General features: G+C 46.4%; 1 protein-coding gene across 2 annotated transcripts; it reads left to right on the top strand.

Moving 5' to 3' along the window:
* Positions 1-5153: 5153 nt before the first annotated feature.
* LOC127757255 (ricin B-like lectin R40C1) lies at positions 5154-6129 on the top strand. 2 transcript variants are annotated; one of them, XM_052282740.1, is made up of 2 exons: positions 5154-5269; positions 5526-6129. In XM_052282740.1, exons 1-2 carry the CDS (start codon positions 5156-5158, stop codon positions 5940-5942), a joined length of 531 nt encoding a protein of 176 aa, XP_052138700.1. In that variant the 5' UTR covers positions 5154-5155; the 3' UTR covers positions 5943-6129. The 2 variants fall into 2 exon arrangements, with proteins under 2 accessions (XP_052138700.1, XP_052138699.1); XM_052282739.1 differs by having other exon boundaries at positions 5514-6129.
* Positions 6130-15164: the final 9035 nt, after the last annotated feature.

Raw genomic sequence — 15164 nt, 5'->3', positions numbered from 1 at the left:
CTTTCGCTGATTTCGAGCTAGCTTCTTCCTCTCTCTCCGGTTCCAATCCAAGGTTCGAGTTTGGACTTTGGACGAAGAGAGCAGCACATGTCTCGTACTTTCATGTCTAGACAACAAGGTTTAATTTCTTTATTACTTGACCAAGACCATATGCCAATATCACATGTCTATGTTCCCGGTAGTGGATTCTAAACTGTCGATGGGACATCCCCTCATTATTTGTATGTCATCCTAATGGTTATGTAAGTTTTTTAAAAAATCAACAAGATAGATTAATATGTGATAAATCATTTCACAAACATACTCCCTCCGTACTCTAAAAGAAAGTCGTTTAGGACAATGTTTAAGTCAAACCTTGGAAATATAAATCATTAATAACTCTCAAGTTGTTGAGTTTGAAAATATAAAAAATATATGAATAGATTTATCTTGAAAAATACTTTCATAAAAGTATACATATATCACTTTTCAATAAATATTTTTATAGAAACTAGAAGTCAAAGTTGTGTTTTGGAGATCGTGTCGTTGTCCAGAGCGACTTCTTTTACGAGTACGGAGGGAGTACAAGTTAAAATGTAGAGCAATTTTACAGTCCTTAAGAATGTCTCAAAAATTTAGTGCGAAATTTGATATCTCCTACCAAGAGGTGCTAAATTTACAATAGAGAAAGTGGTACCTCACGGTACCTCCTAAAGGACTATAAAATTGCTCTAGAATTTAACTTCTACAAGTTTCAACAAAAAAAACAAATTAAACTACGGGTAGTTAACGTATATTCGCACTCAAATTTGTTTTTTCGTTGCAACTTATAAAAGTTAAATTTCACCTTGCATGTTTTTGAAGTGATTTATCACATATTAATCTATCTTTTTGATTTTTTTTATTTTTTTCATGATCATTTGGATGACATGCAAACAATGAGGGATTTCCCCTTGAGAGTTTAGAATACATTCCACTTTGTTCCCTTCAAAATATGTCACATGTCAGTGGAAACAATCAAGAGATTATAAAGTCCAACCAATGAGACTGTCATGGTTATGGATACCACATACCTAATAGTAGTTGACTAAACACTGCAGGGCCCACCACATACCATGACTTATACGGAAACAAATCTCGTATATAGAAGGAGTTCCGGATAAGGAAGGATAAGAAGAGTTCTACATAGAAACGATAGGGACTACTCAGATCGTATCCATATTTATCTCCCTAGATTTACTTAGACAAGGGGGCACCTATGGGTATAAATACGAGCCCCCCTAGGAGGAGAGGGGAGAGACCCACCACAATCTACGAAGCCACAAGACACAACATACACACAAGCCAATACGCCACCAGATCTCGACAACAAAGATTAGCCTAGGCATACCCCATTCGGTGCTTGTGAAGGCCGGCAAGAGGGATCTAGCGCCATCTCTGATCTTGACGAGTTCATATTCGAGGAGGAAGAATGCCCTGTCGTTGACTACGAGTTGGTTATCTAGCCGCTAAGTCGACGACAGCTAGATAGGTTATCCCAAATATTGTATTTGTATGATCCAGATGAATAAAGAGCAACACCGGCTTCGGCCAACAGGATGTAGGGCTATTACCTGTCAGATAAGGGGCCCAAACCTGTATAAAAATCCCTGTCTCCATCTCCTTTACCGCAATATCACATATACCCTAGAACCAACGATCCCCATACCATACAAATACCCTAGTCGCGATCTCAAACGTCGACAGAGACGATCACCTAACTTAGCCGGTAATAATTAGGGGAGGCATCTGTCAAATTTTGGACCATTAGATTTGCTCTAAGATTAATGCCGGCCTCTTTTTCTCCTCTGGCTCCGGCGACACAGCGATGACCCTAACCAGTTAGGGTTCGGCGATGGACGGTCAACACAAACAAGCGGCAAGGCGGTGACAATAGTGCCAAAACCATGGGGATGGAGGACGGTGGTTTGGTGTCGGAGGCGGGGCTAGGCAAGTGAGGCGGGGGAGGACGATGGTCGGGTGGTCCTAGCTGACGCCATTCGCGCCTTTAGGCACTTGCGAGGTGGGGACAACGCCGACGAGCTCGCTCCTCTTGTTCTATCAAGCGATGCGGGAGAGAAGATGAAAATGGGAGAGGATAGGTTACTATTCATGTACAAATGTTGATGCAATCCTAGCCATCCAAAAGTGACTGAAATCTAATGGGGTTTCTAGTTTCACATCAACGTTCCTTATTTTTTGAAAAGTAATTCGCATGTTACAATTTGGATCAATGACAACCCACATGTCGGCGATGCTAGGGCATAAAGGGGAAACTACCTTGGTGGGGTGGACATGGATGACCTCCTCTTCTGCCATGTCGACGAGTTCTCCTCTCTTTATCTCAAGACAACATGGTGAAGGTCAAGGTCTAGCCTCAAGATAGCACGGCAGGGGGAGATGGTGAAGCGAACAATGACTTCATCGAGGCATGGCAAGGTCCTAGCAGCCAACAAGAAGCAAAGCAGCGGCGGTGGCACATGGAACGAACGCGACGTGACGACGATAGAAGAGCAAGGCATTAAGTGCAGGGTGACATGGTGGGGGGAGGATGATTGGGTCTTCCGCCATACCGACGGTAATGGTCATAAGAGGTTTGCCGTTCAGCGTTAATAGCACCGGTAGGTTAAAGCATATGTTCAAAGTGAATTAGTGTGAAATCAAGCAAGGTTTTAAAGGAAAAATGAAGAGGGTTTAGTGCAGTTTATTTGCCCTATCAATTTTGCATTGAGATGGAAGAATGAGGCGATTGAAGAGGAGAAACTACTAGGGTTTCGAGCGACGCGGGTGGAGCTCGTGATGGGAGGCCTAGGCTGGTTAGGCTATACGGCTATGTGCGGGAAAAGGAGCCGATCGTAAGCCTCTATGCCGATGTAGACCTAGTTCTCGCGCCATTGCTCCCACTTATGCTTCAACAATGTGGGAGGAAGTCCATGACGGGGCGCCCGTGGAAGTAGACGCATCCCGCGCGTGCCACACGGTGAAGTACCAGTAGAATAGTTCCATTGATGACGAGATGCTGACGAACATGTCGTAGAAATGCACAAAGTCGAGGTGCATCATCTGTAGCTGGTACACCTCTAGAATCTGCATAAAGAATTCCAAAAAGGGGGGACCAGTCCGTCCGCTGCATAGTCAGTGAAGTGCACCACTTCCATCGGCTCATTCGGATGGGGTCTAAACCCTCCGCACATCACCGAGACCGCCAGCCTTCACCGATTTGAGGTCGGCATATAAGGAGATACGTCTTCTCTATCCACCCGTTGTCGTTTAGGCGGGATGGTGGAAGGGCACTCCCATCTAGGGGCCTCGCAAGTCGATTGGTGCAAGGCATCACTGCTGGCTAAGGAGAGGCAGAGGCGGCAGGGTTGTCAAAGGAGGGATCGGAGGTGGTGCGCTGCGTGAGAAGAAGCAATAAGGCGGCGAAATGAAGAAGAGTGGGGCAGCAGCATTACAAATGAGATGAAGTACATGCTGAAGTTTGGCGGGGGGTTTTATGCCTTGAAAACCCTCCGCGACGCTTCGCCCACTCCACCATGGCGATACGATTATCGGAGACTGGGAGAAAAATTAGGGTCGTGGGTAATTATGACCTGAAGCCTCGGAAACTGAAGACGGCCAATAATGGGAAAGGTTAACCAGTGCCCCGTCACATCCTCCTGCAACCACATGGGGCCCATGTTATCCTGTGCTTCGGTAACTTCGAGTAGAAGCCCCATCCCCGACCTCGATGGCTCTCAGCCCAGCAATGGGGCTACTGTAGGAGAAACGGGAATAGGAATTACCTTTCCCCCTAGGAGATCGAGGCGTTGTGGGACCCATTCAGCCTTCCTTCCTGAGGGCTCGGGCACTATGGGCCCCGCCAAGCTTTCAAGGTTTCAAGAAAAGTCCGGGGGTGACCTGAGGACACAGAGTGACCCGAACACGATGGCCGGCCATTGAAAAGCACTTATTACACCCTGGGGCCCCGAGGGTGCCCCGAGCAGTCCTTAAGGGGGATTTCACTCCATTAAGGAGGGGTACTCAGGACTGGTCATCACCCTTAAAACGACCACTTTGCATTAATTGTGATGTGGTTCAAGCATGGCGTACAACTCATGCCTTACATGGGAGACGTGGTAGTGCATGCAACCCCTTGCATGCTTACGTTGCCCAAAGAGAACGAGCCAAACGGCGTGGCGCGTCCTCATCAACCATCACTAGGGCCAACCTCTATTGGCTTCGGCCGCTAACTGATGGGCCCGGGGACAATTCGAACGAGGACTTTTGACTTTCCATTCCACTTGTTGGTCAGTAGGTGTGCTTGTCATATCTAGTCGGTCGGCTAGGAGGGACAGCGATAATACTAAGCATATGAAGTTTAGAGGAGTTGGCCCCACTCTTGCATGCATGCGATGGCAATGTGGACTCTCCTTCACGTATAAAAGGAGGATCCATACCACCGAAAAAAGGGTTCGCACTCTCGTTGAAGCTACGTTAGCCAAACACTAAGTGAGTAAGGAACTTCTCTCCTCCACACTTAGTCTTTCTTCCCACAAAACCTTGTAATCCTTCCACCCATCCAAAGTCCACCACACAGGAGTAGGGTATTACGCCGCATCCATATGGTCTGAACCTGTATACTTGATCATGTTTGTTGTTTCTTCTTGCACGTGAAGCGGGACCCACACTTAAAACTTGCACCCAGGCCAAACTCACAAAGGGGAGTACTTAGCTTCCCTGCTAGAGGAGTACCGGACTCCGACATAACATATTCATGCAAATTGGAAAGAAAAAAAAACATATATTTTGAAAGAAAAAAAACTATGTCTAGCTGCCTAACTGGCGCACATTATACAAGGACATTCAGATCGAGAAGGTCAAATTAAATATCCATGACAGATAACGCCTAATAGTCACACATTATACAAGGACGTTCGGAGAGAGTCAAGTTAAATATCCGTGATAATGTTTGGTCAGATAGGCATCCCATGTACCAATGGGAGATCGGAGTACTAACAACAGTACAGCGCAATAAAGAACTCAAGCAATCAGGGCCATCTGTATTAATTAATTTTGATCCGATGGTCCAGATTCACTGCTCCAAGGCATATAAACCACAGGGTAGCGCAAGGCAGCAGCAGAGGGACTAAAAACCATGGAAGGGGGACAGCCAATAAGGATATACTGCAAGGGAGATACAACCTTGAATGTGGCCGTCCGTGGGAACGAGCTGCGTCTCGTCCGGGACGACCCCAACGACGAATCCCAGGTACCAAAAGCTAGCAATCCCAGCTAGGATCCTATTTAATTTGCATATTCTAATTTGGTCTTTGGTTGCTTGATTTTGCCTCAAATCATCAGTATTTACGACGTGTAGTGTAGAAGAAAGTATGTCGAAGCTGTTAATTTTTGCAATTACATGTATAAACCGTTGTGTGATATTATACTACCGTTTTTAATTTGCGTGGATTCGGCAATGTACGTACGTCTGGTCTGCACACGATCGAACATAGCACTGGTTCCAGGTGTGCGACGGCGTGGGGAAACTGACGGACGACGAGGAGCGGCCAGCGTTCGCGCTGGTGAACAGGACGACGGGGCACGCCCTGGTGAACGGCGGGGACCTCGAGCTGGGTCTGGCTCCCTACAGCGGCCATGTCGCCGTGGAGCTCTCGGTACTGTGGTCACTGGGGCACCCGCGCGCCGACGGGTTCATGGAGATCAGGACGCTGAGGGACGTCAGGTACACCCTCGACGGCGTCCACGGGTTCGTCGACGGCGGGTACAGGCTCAACGGCATCCACGGGATCCCCGAGCATGGGACGCTCGTCGCCATCTATCACTCGCAGCCCACGGCTGATTATGCCGTCTGGAAGATTGCTCCCGTCGGCCACCAAGAGCCGCACAGCCACAGCGAGTCTGATGATGCTCTGGAGTCTTAGGTTGGACACGGCCATTTCCAATGCAATAATGGTTACTGTTGGAGTCGTACGTACAAATGAATTAAATTATTACTAGTACTATATTGCATATCTAGCTAGTGTGCGCTACGCGATTGGGTATCAGTACTTGGAGATCTCGAGTTGTAGTCCTTGCTTGCTTAATTAAATAAAAGTAGCAGCTGGTGGCCGGAGCATTCTTGTTAATTAAATAAAAGTAGCAGCTGGTGGCTCAGGAGTCTCTCATAATGGATTAAACCGGCCTCTACACCCAAAGGATGTACACAGCCTAAAAGTCTCTTACATGAGCACTTAGGCTCACACCCTTACAAAAGGTTTAACACAAATTCGAGTGACCACAAACGGACACTTAGACAATGACAGAGATTAGCCAAAATAGTACTTAAGACAACAAAACCCCAAGGTGCAAAAAAGAGAGAGCATTAAACTTCTAATCTTCTTCTTAAGTTCCACCCTTTCATTGCAAAGAAACTAGAAACTCTCTTCTCCAATATCATGCAACCATCTTTTACTCTTTGGCCATCTTCCTCCTTAAGCAACGAAGACCATTGTCTTGCCCAAAAAGTCCCCCTGAAAATCACCTGCAACAAGAAATTAGTGTTGGAGCCGTTAAAGACTACATTATTTCTGCACAACCATACCGCCCAACACAACGCTGCGACCCCTCCAAAGACTTGAGTTTTTAGCTTAGGTTGAACCCCCCTTAGCCAATTACCCAATAAGCTAGCAACATTCCTAGTTTTGAGCCTTAGAAAAGTAGAAGAAGATAGAATTTCTAAGAGTTTACCCTTGTCGAATTGTTTGTGTAATGAGGTTAACAATAAGGGATTTAGTTCAGAAGGAGAAGAAGAGTTAGATAACCTTGTTCTTCGTCACTTATGTGGTGATTTAGTAGAAGAGGTTATGGATGAGGAGAAAGACCACCTAAGTTGCTGAATTTTTTATATTTTGGTCCTTTTTGAAAACTTATTTTACAAATAGACCCCTGGGAAAACTTAAACCAAAAATGGTCCTTTTTGGGGCGCCAGAGCGGCTGGCGCCGTACCCCAACATGGCGACGCCAGCCACACTGGCGCCGAGCCCGTGCCACCGTGGCACTAGGGCTGTCCGGAGGTGCTGACTGGGCAGAACGGGGGCGCCAGCCAAACTGGCGCGGCACCTCATACCACGGCGCCAGCATGGCTGGCGCGCCCCTCCTCTGCGGCCCCCCAACTTTCTCCCCCCCCAAATTTTTTTTGCCAAGTCTGTTCTGCCTCCGGGCAAAGGCTGGCGCCCAGCCCCAGACCGCGGCGCCAGGGTGGCTGGCGCCGCCCTCCTCCTCGCCCGACACCCTTCTGCCTCCGGGCCCGGGCTGGCGCCGCCCTCTTGGACTACGGCGCCAGGGTGTCTGGCGCCGCCCTCGTCCCCCACCGAAACCCTTCTGCCTCCGGGCTACGGCTGGCGCCGCCCTCCCCGACCGCGGCGCCAGGATGATTGGCGCCTCTGCCTCCCTGCAAATTGAAGATATATATTGCACAAATGTACCAATTCACAGTTCGCAATTCAAATCACAATTCACAGTATCATACAGACTAAAACAAGTTCCAATTGCACAAATCACAATGCCAAAAGTCCATCACATATTCGACACATCAAACAATGCCAAAAGTCCATCACATATTCGACACATCAAACAATGCCAAAAGTCCATCACATATTCCACACATGAAACAATGTCAAAACTCCATCACATAGTCCTCACATAGTCCATCACATTTTATATCACATAGTGCACCACACATGTCATACTACCAACAAATAGATTAACTTCATACAAATCACTTCTTCCGTTGGCGCCGAATAGCTTGCGAGCCCGGAGTGTACCTACATTTGAAAATCCAGTGTTTAAAACATTTTAAAAACAAAATGAGGGAAATCAAATAACATTTGAGAATGGTAAGCTCATTTTACCTCTTTTTCGCTGCCCGAGTGGATCGCAAGTTGTATTGCGTGGGTTGCGTCCCCTGAGGCGCGTCGGGAAGCTGCGACATGTCTATCTCCTCAGCGTCTGGTGCGACGTAGTCCTCATCCTCCTCGTCGTCGTCGTCATCGTCGTTGCTAGGTGGAGCCGGCGCCTTCCCCTTTCCCCTCCCTTGCGGAATGCGTGACGATGACGAGCCACCAACTTCTTCACGCTCTTCTATCCTGATGGAGTGTCGAGCGGTACTTGGACGCGCGGATTGAGGTAGTGGTGGTGGTAGTCTCCGCGGTTGGTACACGTCGTCCAATCCAACCGACCTGCAACCTAATCTTGCTGCAAGTTTCCGGCACCTTTGACGAACTTTCTGCATTTTAAAAAAAAGAAGTTTGTTAGGCATAACTCAAGTAATGCAAAGTGCTAAATAAATTTTACCTCTAAAACATTGCGGAGTGTGTTCTCTGTGTCCTCACCACCCCTCGGAGCTTGGAGGGCATGCCCCATTTCATTCACACTCCTGAGGAGCTCTCTCGACTGAAAGCGTGAGAATGTATATGTTAGGGTCTAGGGTGTAAATGGAAATAACTTTAACAAATGCAAGAAAACTTACGACTCTGTCTCTAAGTGGGGCGTGCTCCATTTGATATCCAACTCTAGTCCGGACATCATAGGGATTCCGCCCCTCATCGGAATCGCGGTCATCCTCTATGTCGGCTTCCGTCCAAGTAGGGCGGAGGAACAGTCTATATGTCCTATGTAGCCAACGAAGGTACTCTGAGAAAAAATGATTTTGGTGTATATTCTCGATGTACCTGTCGTTCCTTCCGGCTGTCCTCCATTCATCAATGTATCTGTTATGCTCAAGCCCCCAGTCTTTCACTTTCTTTGTTCTCACCCTGTCATACCTAGACAAGTGGAAGGTGATGAAACAAGAGTGAGCATCGACAAAGGTTAAATGGTACAAAATTGAACATTGACAATGAAAGCAAAACAAAGATAAGAAATATTTACTTGTGTAATTCAACTCCAGTTGAGATGTCCTCAACCGGCCAGTCTTGCTTCTTCCCGAATTGTCGCATGACACGGTGCGGAAGGTGGTACTCAACTGCCCAGAAACAAATCAATGGGCACTGGTACATGAAGTAGTCAGAGTCTCGATTGCACATCGAGTTCAGGGTCAGGCTTGAAGCCTCATTTGTGTGGTATGGTAACCACTCAATCTGCAAAAGTTGAAGAGATGTCGTTGGTTAGTATCTCAATTAAAGAAGTAAATGTCTAACTAGAAGTGATATTGGAAGTACTTACATGTTGAGGCTGTAAGCAGTCCATCTCATTGACATAATGCTTGTATGCCACATCCCGGTGAGCATGTGCAGTGGCTGTCCTCTCAAAAAGGTAGGCCACTGTCTTCTCCATGTCTGGCTCATTGTAGGGCCAAGTAGTGGAGCTTTGCCTCCACTTAGGCCTTCCAACCGGTAGTCTTAACCACATCCACAGCTGAATCAATAGCACACAACCACTCATGTTGGACGATGGTGCCTGGCGACAACAGGCCTCACAGAGCTGTCTATATGTCCACGCCAACACTGCTGAGCCCCAACTGAAACGGCCCAGATCACCAAGGTTGGCGACCAAAGGAATCCATATCGCCGAAGCAATGTCACCCCCAGCATCAGGAAATAGAACCCCTCCCAACAAGTGCAAGATGTATGCACGGGCGTAGCACTCAACACGCCATGGCTCAGCGTCGTCGTCAAGCTGTGAGAAGTTCTGACTCAGCCAAGACAGGGGTATTCCATTTTGCTTCTTCTTGCCCCCTTGCCCCTGCTCAATGTTCAGTGGAATGCCAAACAGCTGCTCCACTTGTGCACGCCATCCAGGATTCTCTGTCCTGCCTGTCACGGCATGCCCCCGTAATGGGAGGGCCAAGATCATAGCCACATCCTGTAGAGTGATGGTCATCTCACCACTGGGGAGGTGGAAGCTGTGTGTCTCAGGCCTCCATCTGTCCACAAGTGCTGTCAACGCAGGAGCGTTGAACACTGGCATTCCTCTGCTCACGACCAAGGCCACCCCGAGCAACCCGGCCGCCCTTAGGTACGGGATGTACCTATCGTCGAACACTGGGGGGGCATGAGCTCTAACTCGGAGTGGTTGAAGTACCTGCAATAGCAATTGTAAATCAATTAGTTAATATAATGTCAAACACACGCTACCGATACTTGTGTACAAGTGAATTAATGTCGATTCATACCCTCCCCGCCTCGATCGCAGCCCCGCGATGACGGGCCTCGTAGTACGCCTCCAAGGCTGGGTAAGTCGGTGGTTGTCCCTCCTCGGCCATCCTACATGACAAAGTAATAAATTCACCGTTAGTTACCAATATGACATACATTAAAAGAAAATGAATGCGATAATCCAAAATAAATAAATAGACATTACATAGACAAGAATAAAACATGCATTGACTTAAGTAGGAAAACAAAATATTTACCTCCGTAACACTTATATTTTTTTTGGACTTCTTCTTTTTTGGACGCTTAGGACACTTAGGTTTCTTGTGACCCTCCTGGTGACACAACGAGCATCTATTTTGCACCGGCGCACCATCAAGTTGAACACATGAAGGTGGTTTCCTTCCAGAACCACCAAGACCCGAGTCCATTTCGTTCTTAAATCGCTTCGATCTCCTCTTCCCTCTTGTTTTAATCTTCAAATTTGGGTCAGCAACAAATTCTTCACCATCATACGGTGGCCACTGTGTGGGGTCGAGGTATGGCTCAAAGCGACTTGCCCATGTGTTCACAACGGCTCTTGAAGAGAAATGATACGGCATTCGGTTGGGAGATTCCTCATCAATTGCATGAATCAGATAAACGTGGATAAGATGTGAGCAAGGCATATGGTACAGCAATGGCCTTTGGCAAGAACATGAGTTCCCCTCACCTTCAACTTTGAAGGCTCTTGCGCCGAATCTAACACCGCCTCGCGTTATACCACCCCTCTCTGTGACCTCGTATGTCTTTTTCTGCTTATCGAAACACCTTGAAGTGTGTTTGTTCGCCTTACTTTTTTGCACCTTCATCTTACTATCAACCTTGGTGGACCAACGCTCCCCTAACTGGACTCGCTTCACTGCTTCATCATGTCTGTTCACAAAGTAATCATTGCACTTCATAAACGTAAATGATACTATGGCCGTCACTGGAAGCTTACGAACACCAACTAGCACGCTATTGAACTGTTCGGCCATGTTGGTTGTCATGTAACCCCACCGGCGGCCATTTCTATCGTATGCACGAGACCACTTATCTTTATCCAACAACTCATCTTCAAGCCATTTACGAGGACCTTCGGGAATACGCTGCCTTAGTGCCTCAACATCCCTCTCAAATATCCACTTCTCGTCAATCTGACATATCCTTAGGAGCTCTTTTGTTTGATGCTTGTCCGCACCGGCCTTGTGGAAATTAGCACTGAAGTGCCTCATGCACCATCGATGGTGAACCGGTGGCAATCCTGGAACAGGAGTCCTCATGGCATTCATTATACCAGCATGTCGATCTGAGATAATACAAACCTCCCTATGCGGCCCAACCACAACCCGTCGGACAAGATCGATAAACCAGCACCAGTCTCGTGAATTCTCTTTCTCCACCAAGGCAAAAGCTAAAGGTACAAGTTGGTCCTCCGCATCAGCTGATAATGCAGTCATCAAGGCACCACCGTATTTCCCAGTTAGGAAGGTTGCATCTATAGCTAGTACTGGCATGCAATGCTTAAAAGCCTCTATGGAAGGACCAAAGCACCAGAATGCACGCATAAAAATTTTCTTGGTCACTCCATCAACGTTGACAACCCGATCAGGATGAGTATCGATGTGGTAGACCATACTGGGATTTGTCTGCTTAATGGCTTGCAGCAAAGTGGGCAAACGGACGTACGCTTCACCCCATTCACCGTAAATGAGCTTCATAGCCTCCTCTCGTGCCCTCCAAGCCTTGCCATACTTCACCCTATACTGGAAAACCTCAAATATATACAAAGCTAACGCAGAAGCAGAGAGTGTAGGTTGCAGTTTTATGGCATTGCATAACCTATTTGCTATGAACTTAGATGTCAGCTGCCGGTGGCTCCCTGAACCTTCGGCAGTAGCACAACTATGGTCCTTACCAACCCGTGATATCCTCCACGTGCCACTAGACCTCTTAGTTGCATGGACCTTCCATTTGCACCGTGGGTTTTCACATTTAACAGTGTACCTCCTGTTTGCGGCAGAATTGACAACACGGTATGGACGATGGTGCACGATGGCGTACTCCTGAAGCCATAGCTTCAATGCGACCATGGATGGGAACTCCAAACCCTTTCCGAGACCATCCACCTGGAATGGTTCTGGCAACTGATCTAGGTTGATGCCGCCATCTAGTATTGCACCATGGGCATGTGTTAGGTCCCTAAACTCAGGAATGTCCGGCTTCCTCCCAAACACCTTCTCAAACGCACGACATTCCTCTAATGCTAACTTGTCATTGTTAGTTAGTGGAGGAAATGGACGGTCATCATCAGAGTCTTCAGCAAATTCAACATCATATTGCTCAACACTTGCCTCCTCGTCAACCTCCTCTCTATTGACTTCTACTGAGACAGAATCGTGACCACCACTCAATTCGACATAAAAGTAATCATCTGGATTCACATATTGGCTTGCTACTTCCGTCGTGTATTCACGGTTGCCTCCGTACAACGACCAATGCACACTCTCCGACAAATGTTCACTTAGATCAAGCCCCTCTTGTACTAACTCCCTTTTCATCTCCCTCGCTGCATCCACATCATCACTACCGCAATGTCTCTTTGATGGGCCTACCTCCCCTAAATCATTTCCAAGCAAAGGTCTCTTCTTATTTTCTTCCCCCTCCAAGTCTTCTCGTACCAACTCAGTCTTACTTGCACCCCCTCCACGACGAGAAGAATATGTCACAAAATTCTTCTCAATGTAATGATAAGAAGGAGATTTGTTTAGATCCAAATTTTCTACGGTACGTACCAACTTTGATGCAAACACCTCTAGAGATCTAAACTGAGACTCTTTTACCAAATCAAAATAAACTTCCCATTCCAACTGACCTATTACATTTAATATATACTTATGCCCTTGACCAACATCGTATCTCCCATAAAAACAAATCTCCACATTATCCTCGGTCCATCCAAGAACTTCTTTCACTCGTGACCTTAGTTCATCTAGAGTTGGGTGGGTGGGAAATAAAATGGTCTTCAATGACATATCCTCAAACTCAACATGTGCACCAACATAAGGTTCCACCATTCTACCACCGTAGTAAACACGAACAATTCTATCCATCTACACCAAAAAATCAAATGTAAATTTGCAACATAAATTAAATCTTCATTCCTAAACGTAGTCCAAACCGACGTATTATAACCAATGCATAACTTAATTTATCCCAAAGCTACTACTCCAAAAAAAATATTTAATCTACCGACAACTATCAACAAGTTTACTAGTGCATTACACATCTAAATATTACAAATACTCCGTCATACAACCCAACCTAGTTCTAATTAACTATAATCAATTTCTATAATGCAACTAAAATTTTCTCCCCTTCATATAATTAATGGTTAAAAGTTTAACCTATAGGCTCTAGCATCAAGTCCATCAAATTAAAATTACTTTCATGCCTCAACCATAATTTTTCATCCATCCATCCAACCAAACAATCCAAATATTAACATTACCACATATATGGTTAAAAAAATCATGACACCAATGAGTACATTGCAAACATGTAGCATTACAACAAGTAAATCCTAAGAACAAATGCTAAAAATCACAAATTTGGGCAAAAAAGGGATTCTAGGGTTACCCTTCGATCTACAAATTCAACCAATAAAAACGAAAAAAAAGAGGGGGGAATGGAGGAGTCTACCTTTCTCTTCGATTTCCACAAAAAATCCCGCGAAAAACAAGTTCAAATGGAGTGGATTTGAGGTGGGGAGGTGAGGGGGAGAGAGTGGGGAAGAACTGCTGCTGCTCAGCTCGGGCTGATGCTTGGGCGAAAATGGGAGTGGGGAGAAGAAAGGTGGTGGGGCCCACGGGGTTTAGGGGGGCGGCCCACAGAGAAGGGGCGCGCCAGCCATGCTGGCGCCGTGGTATGAGGGGCGGCGCCAGTGTGGCTGGCGCCCCACTTCTGCCCAGTCAGCTCCTCCACGCCAGCCCTAGGGCCACGGTGGCACGGGCACGGCGCCAGTATGGCTGGCGCTGCCATGTTGGGGTACGGCGCCAGTAACTCTGGCGCCCCAAAAAGGACCATTTTAGGTTTAAGTTTTTCCAGGGGTCTATTTGTAAAATAAGTTTTCAAAAAGGACCAAAATGTAAAAAATTCAGCCTAAGTTGTGGTGTTCAAAAATTCTCCAATAAATCTAACAGGAAAAATGCTGAGATAAGGAGGGGAAAGAGGAAGGTTAGAGTCGCTATTCGCAAAAAGAGGGCATCATGAGGGGAATTTTCTGGAATAGCAGAGGTTTGGGAGACTTGGCTAAATTCAGATTTCTTTCGGATACCTCAAAAGAGCAAAAGCTAGACTTTATTGCCCTTTTAGAGACAGGTAAAAATGATTTCTCCAACGCTAGTCTTAAGAGTTTTTGTGGAGGCCAAGATTTCTTTTGGCATTGGACAAGACCAAGGGGAAGATCAGGAGGTATTTTGTTAGGAATTAATGATGCGGTCTTTGACATTTCTAGCGTTGATGAAGGCGAGTTTTATATTAAGTTCCACATTAAAAATAAGGATGATGGCTTTCAATGGATCCTCGTGGCAATCTATGGGGCGGCCCAAGAAGAATACAAAGAAGCTTTCCTTGTTGAGTTGGTTAATGCTTGCAGTAAGGAGTCACTACCTATTTTGCTTGGTGGAGATTTCAACATTATTAGAAATCCTTCTGAAAAGAACAATGATAATTTCAATGAGAAGTGGCCTTTCCTCTTTAACGCAGAGAGTTGGAACTTTCTGGGCGCAAATTCACTTGGGCTAACTCCTTGTCAAAACCAACGTTTGAGAAGCTAGATAGAATTTTGATGAGTACCGAATGGGAACATAAGTATCCTCTAGCTTCGAATCGAGCTTTGAGTAGGGAACTTTCCGACCATACACCACTATTGTTGGACACGGGTGTTAATACTCCTAAACAACCAATATTCAGGTTTGAGCTTGGATGGTT

Source organism: Oryza glaberrima, chromosome 12 (assembly GCF_000147395.1).
Source record: "Oryza glaberrima chromosome 12, OglaRS2, whole genome shotgun sequence".
In the NCBI taxonomy this organism is placed as follows: Eukaryota; Viridiplantae; Streptophyta; class Magnoliopsida; order Poales; family Poaceae; genus Oryza; species Oryza glaberrima.
This window is presented reverse-complemented; position numbering and strand designations above follow the sequence as displayed.

What these genes read in the sequence shown, in the direction of transcription:
- LOC127757255 (XM_052282739.1), top strand. Translation starts at nt 5,156, where the DNA reads ATGGAAGGGGGACAGCCAATAAGGATATACTGCAAGGGAGATACAACC. An exon ending in ACCCCAACGACGAATCCCAG is followed by an intron (nt 5,270 to 5,513) that starts GTACCAAAAGCT and finishes GATCGAACATAG; the next exon opens with CACTGGTTCCAGGTGTGCGA.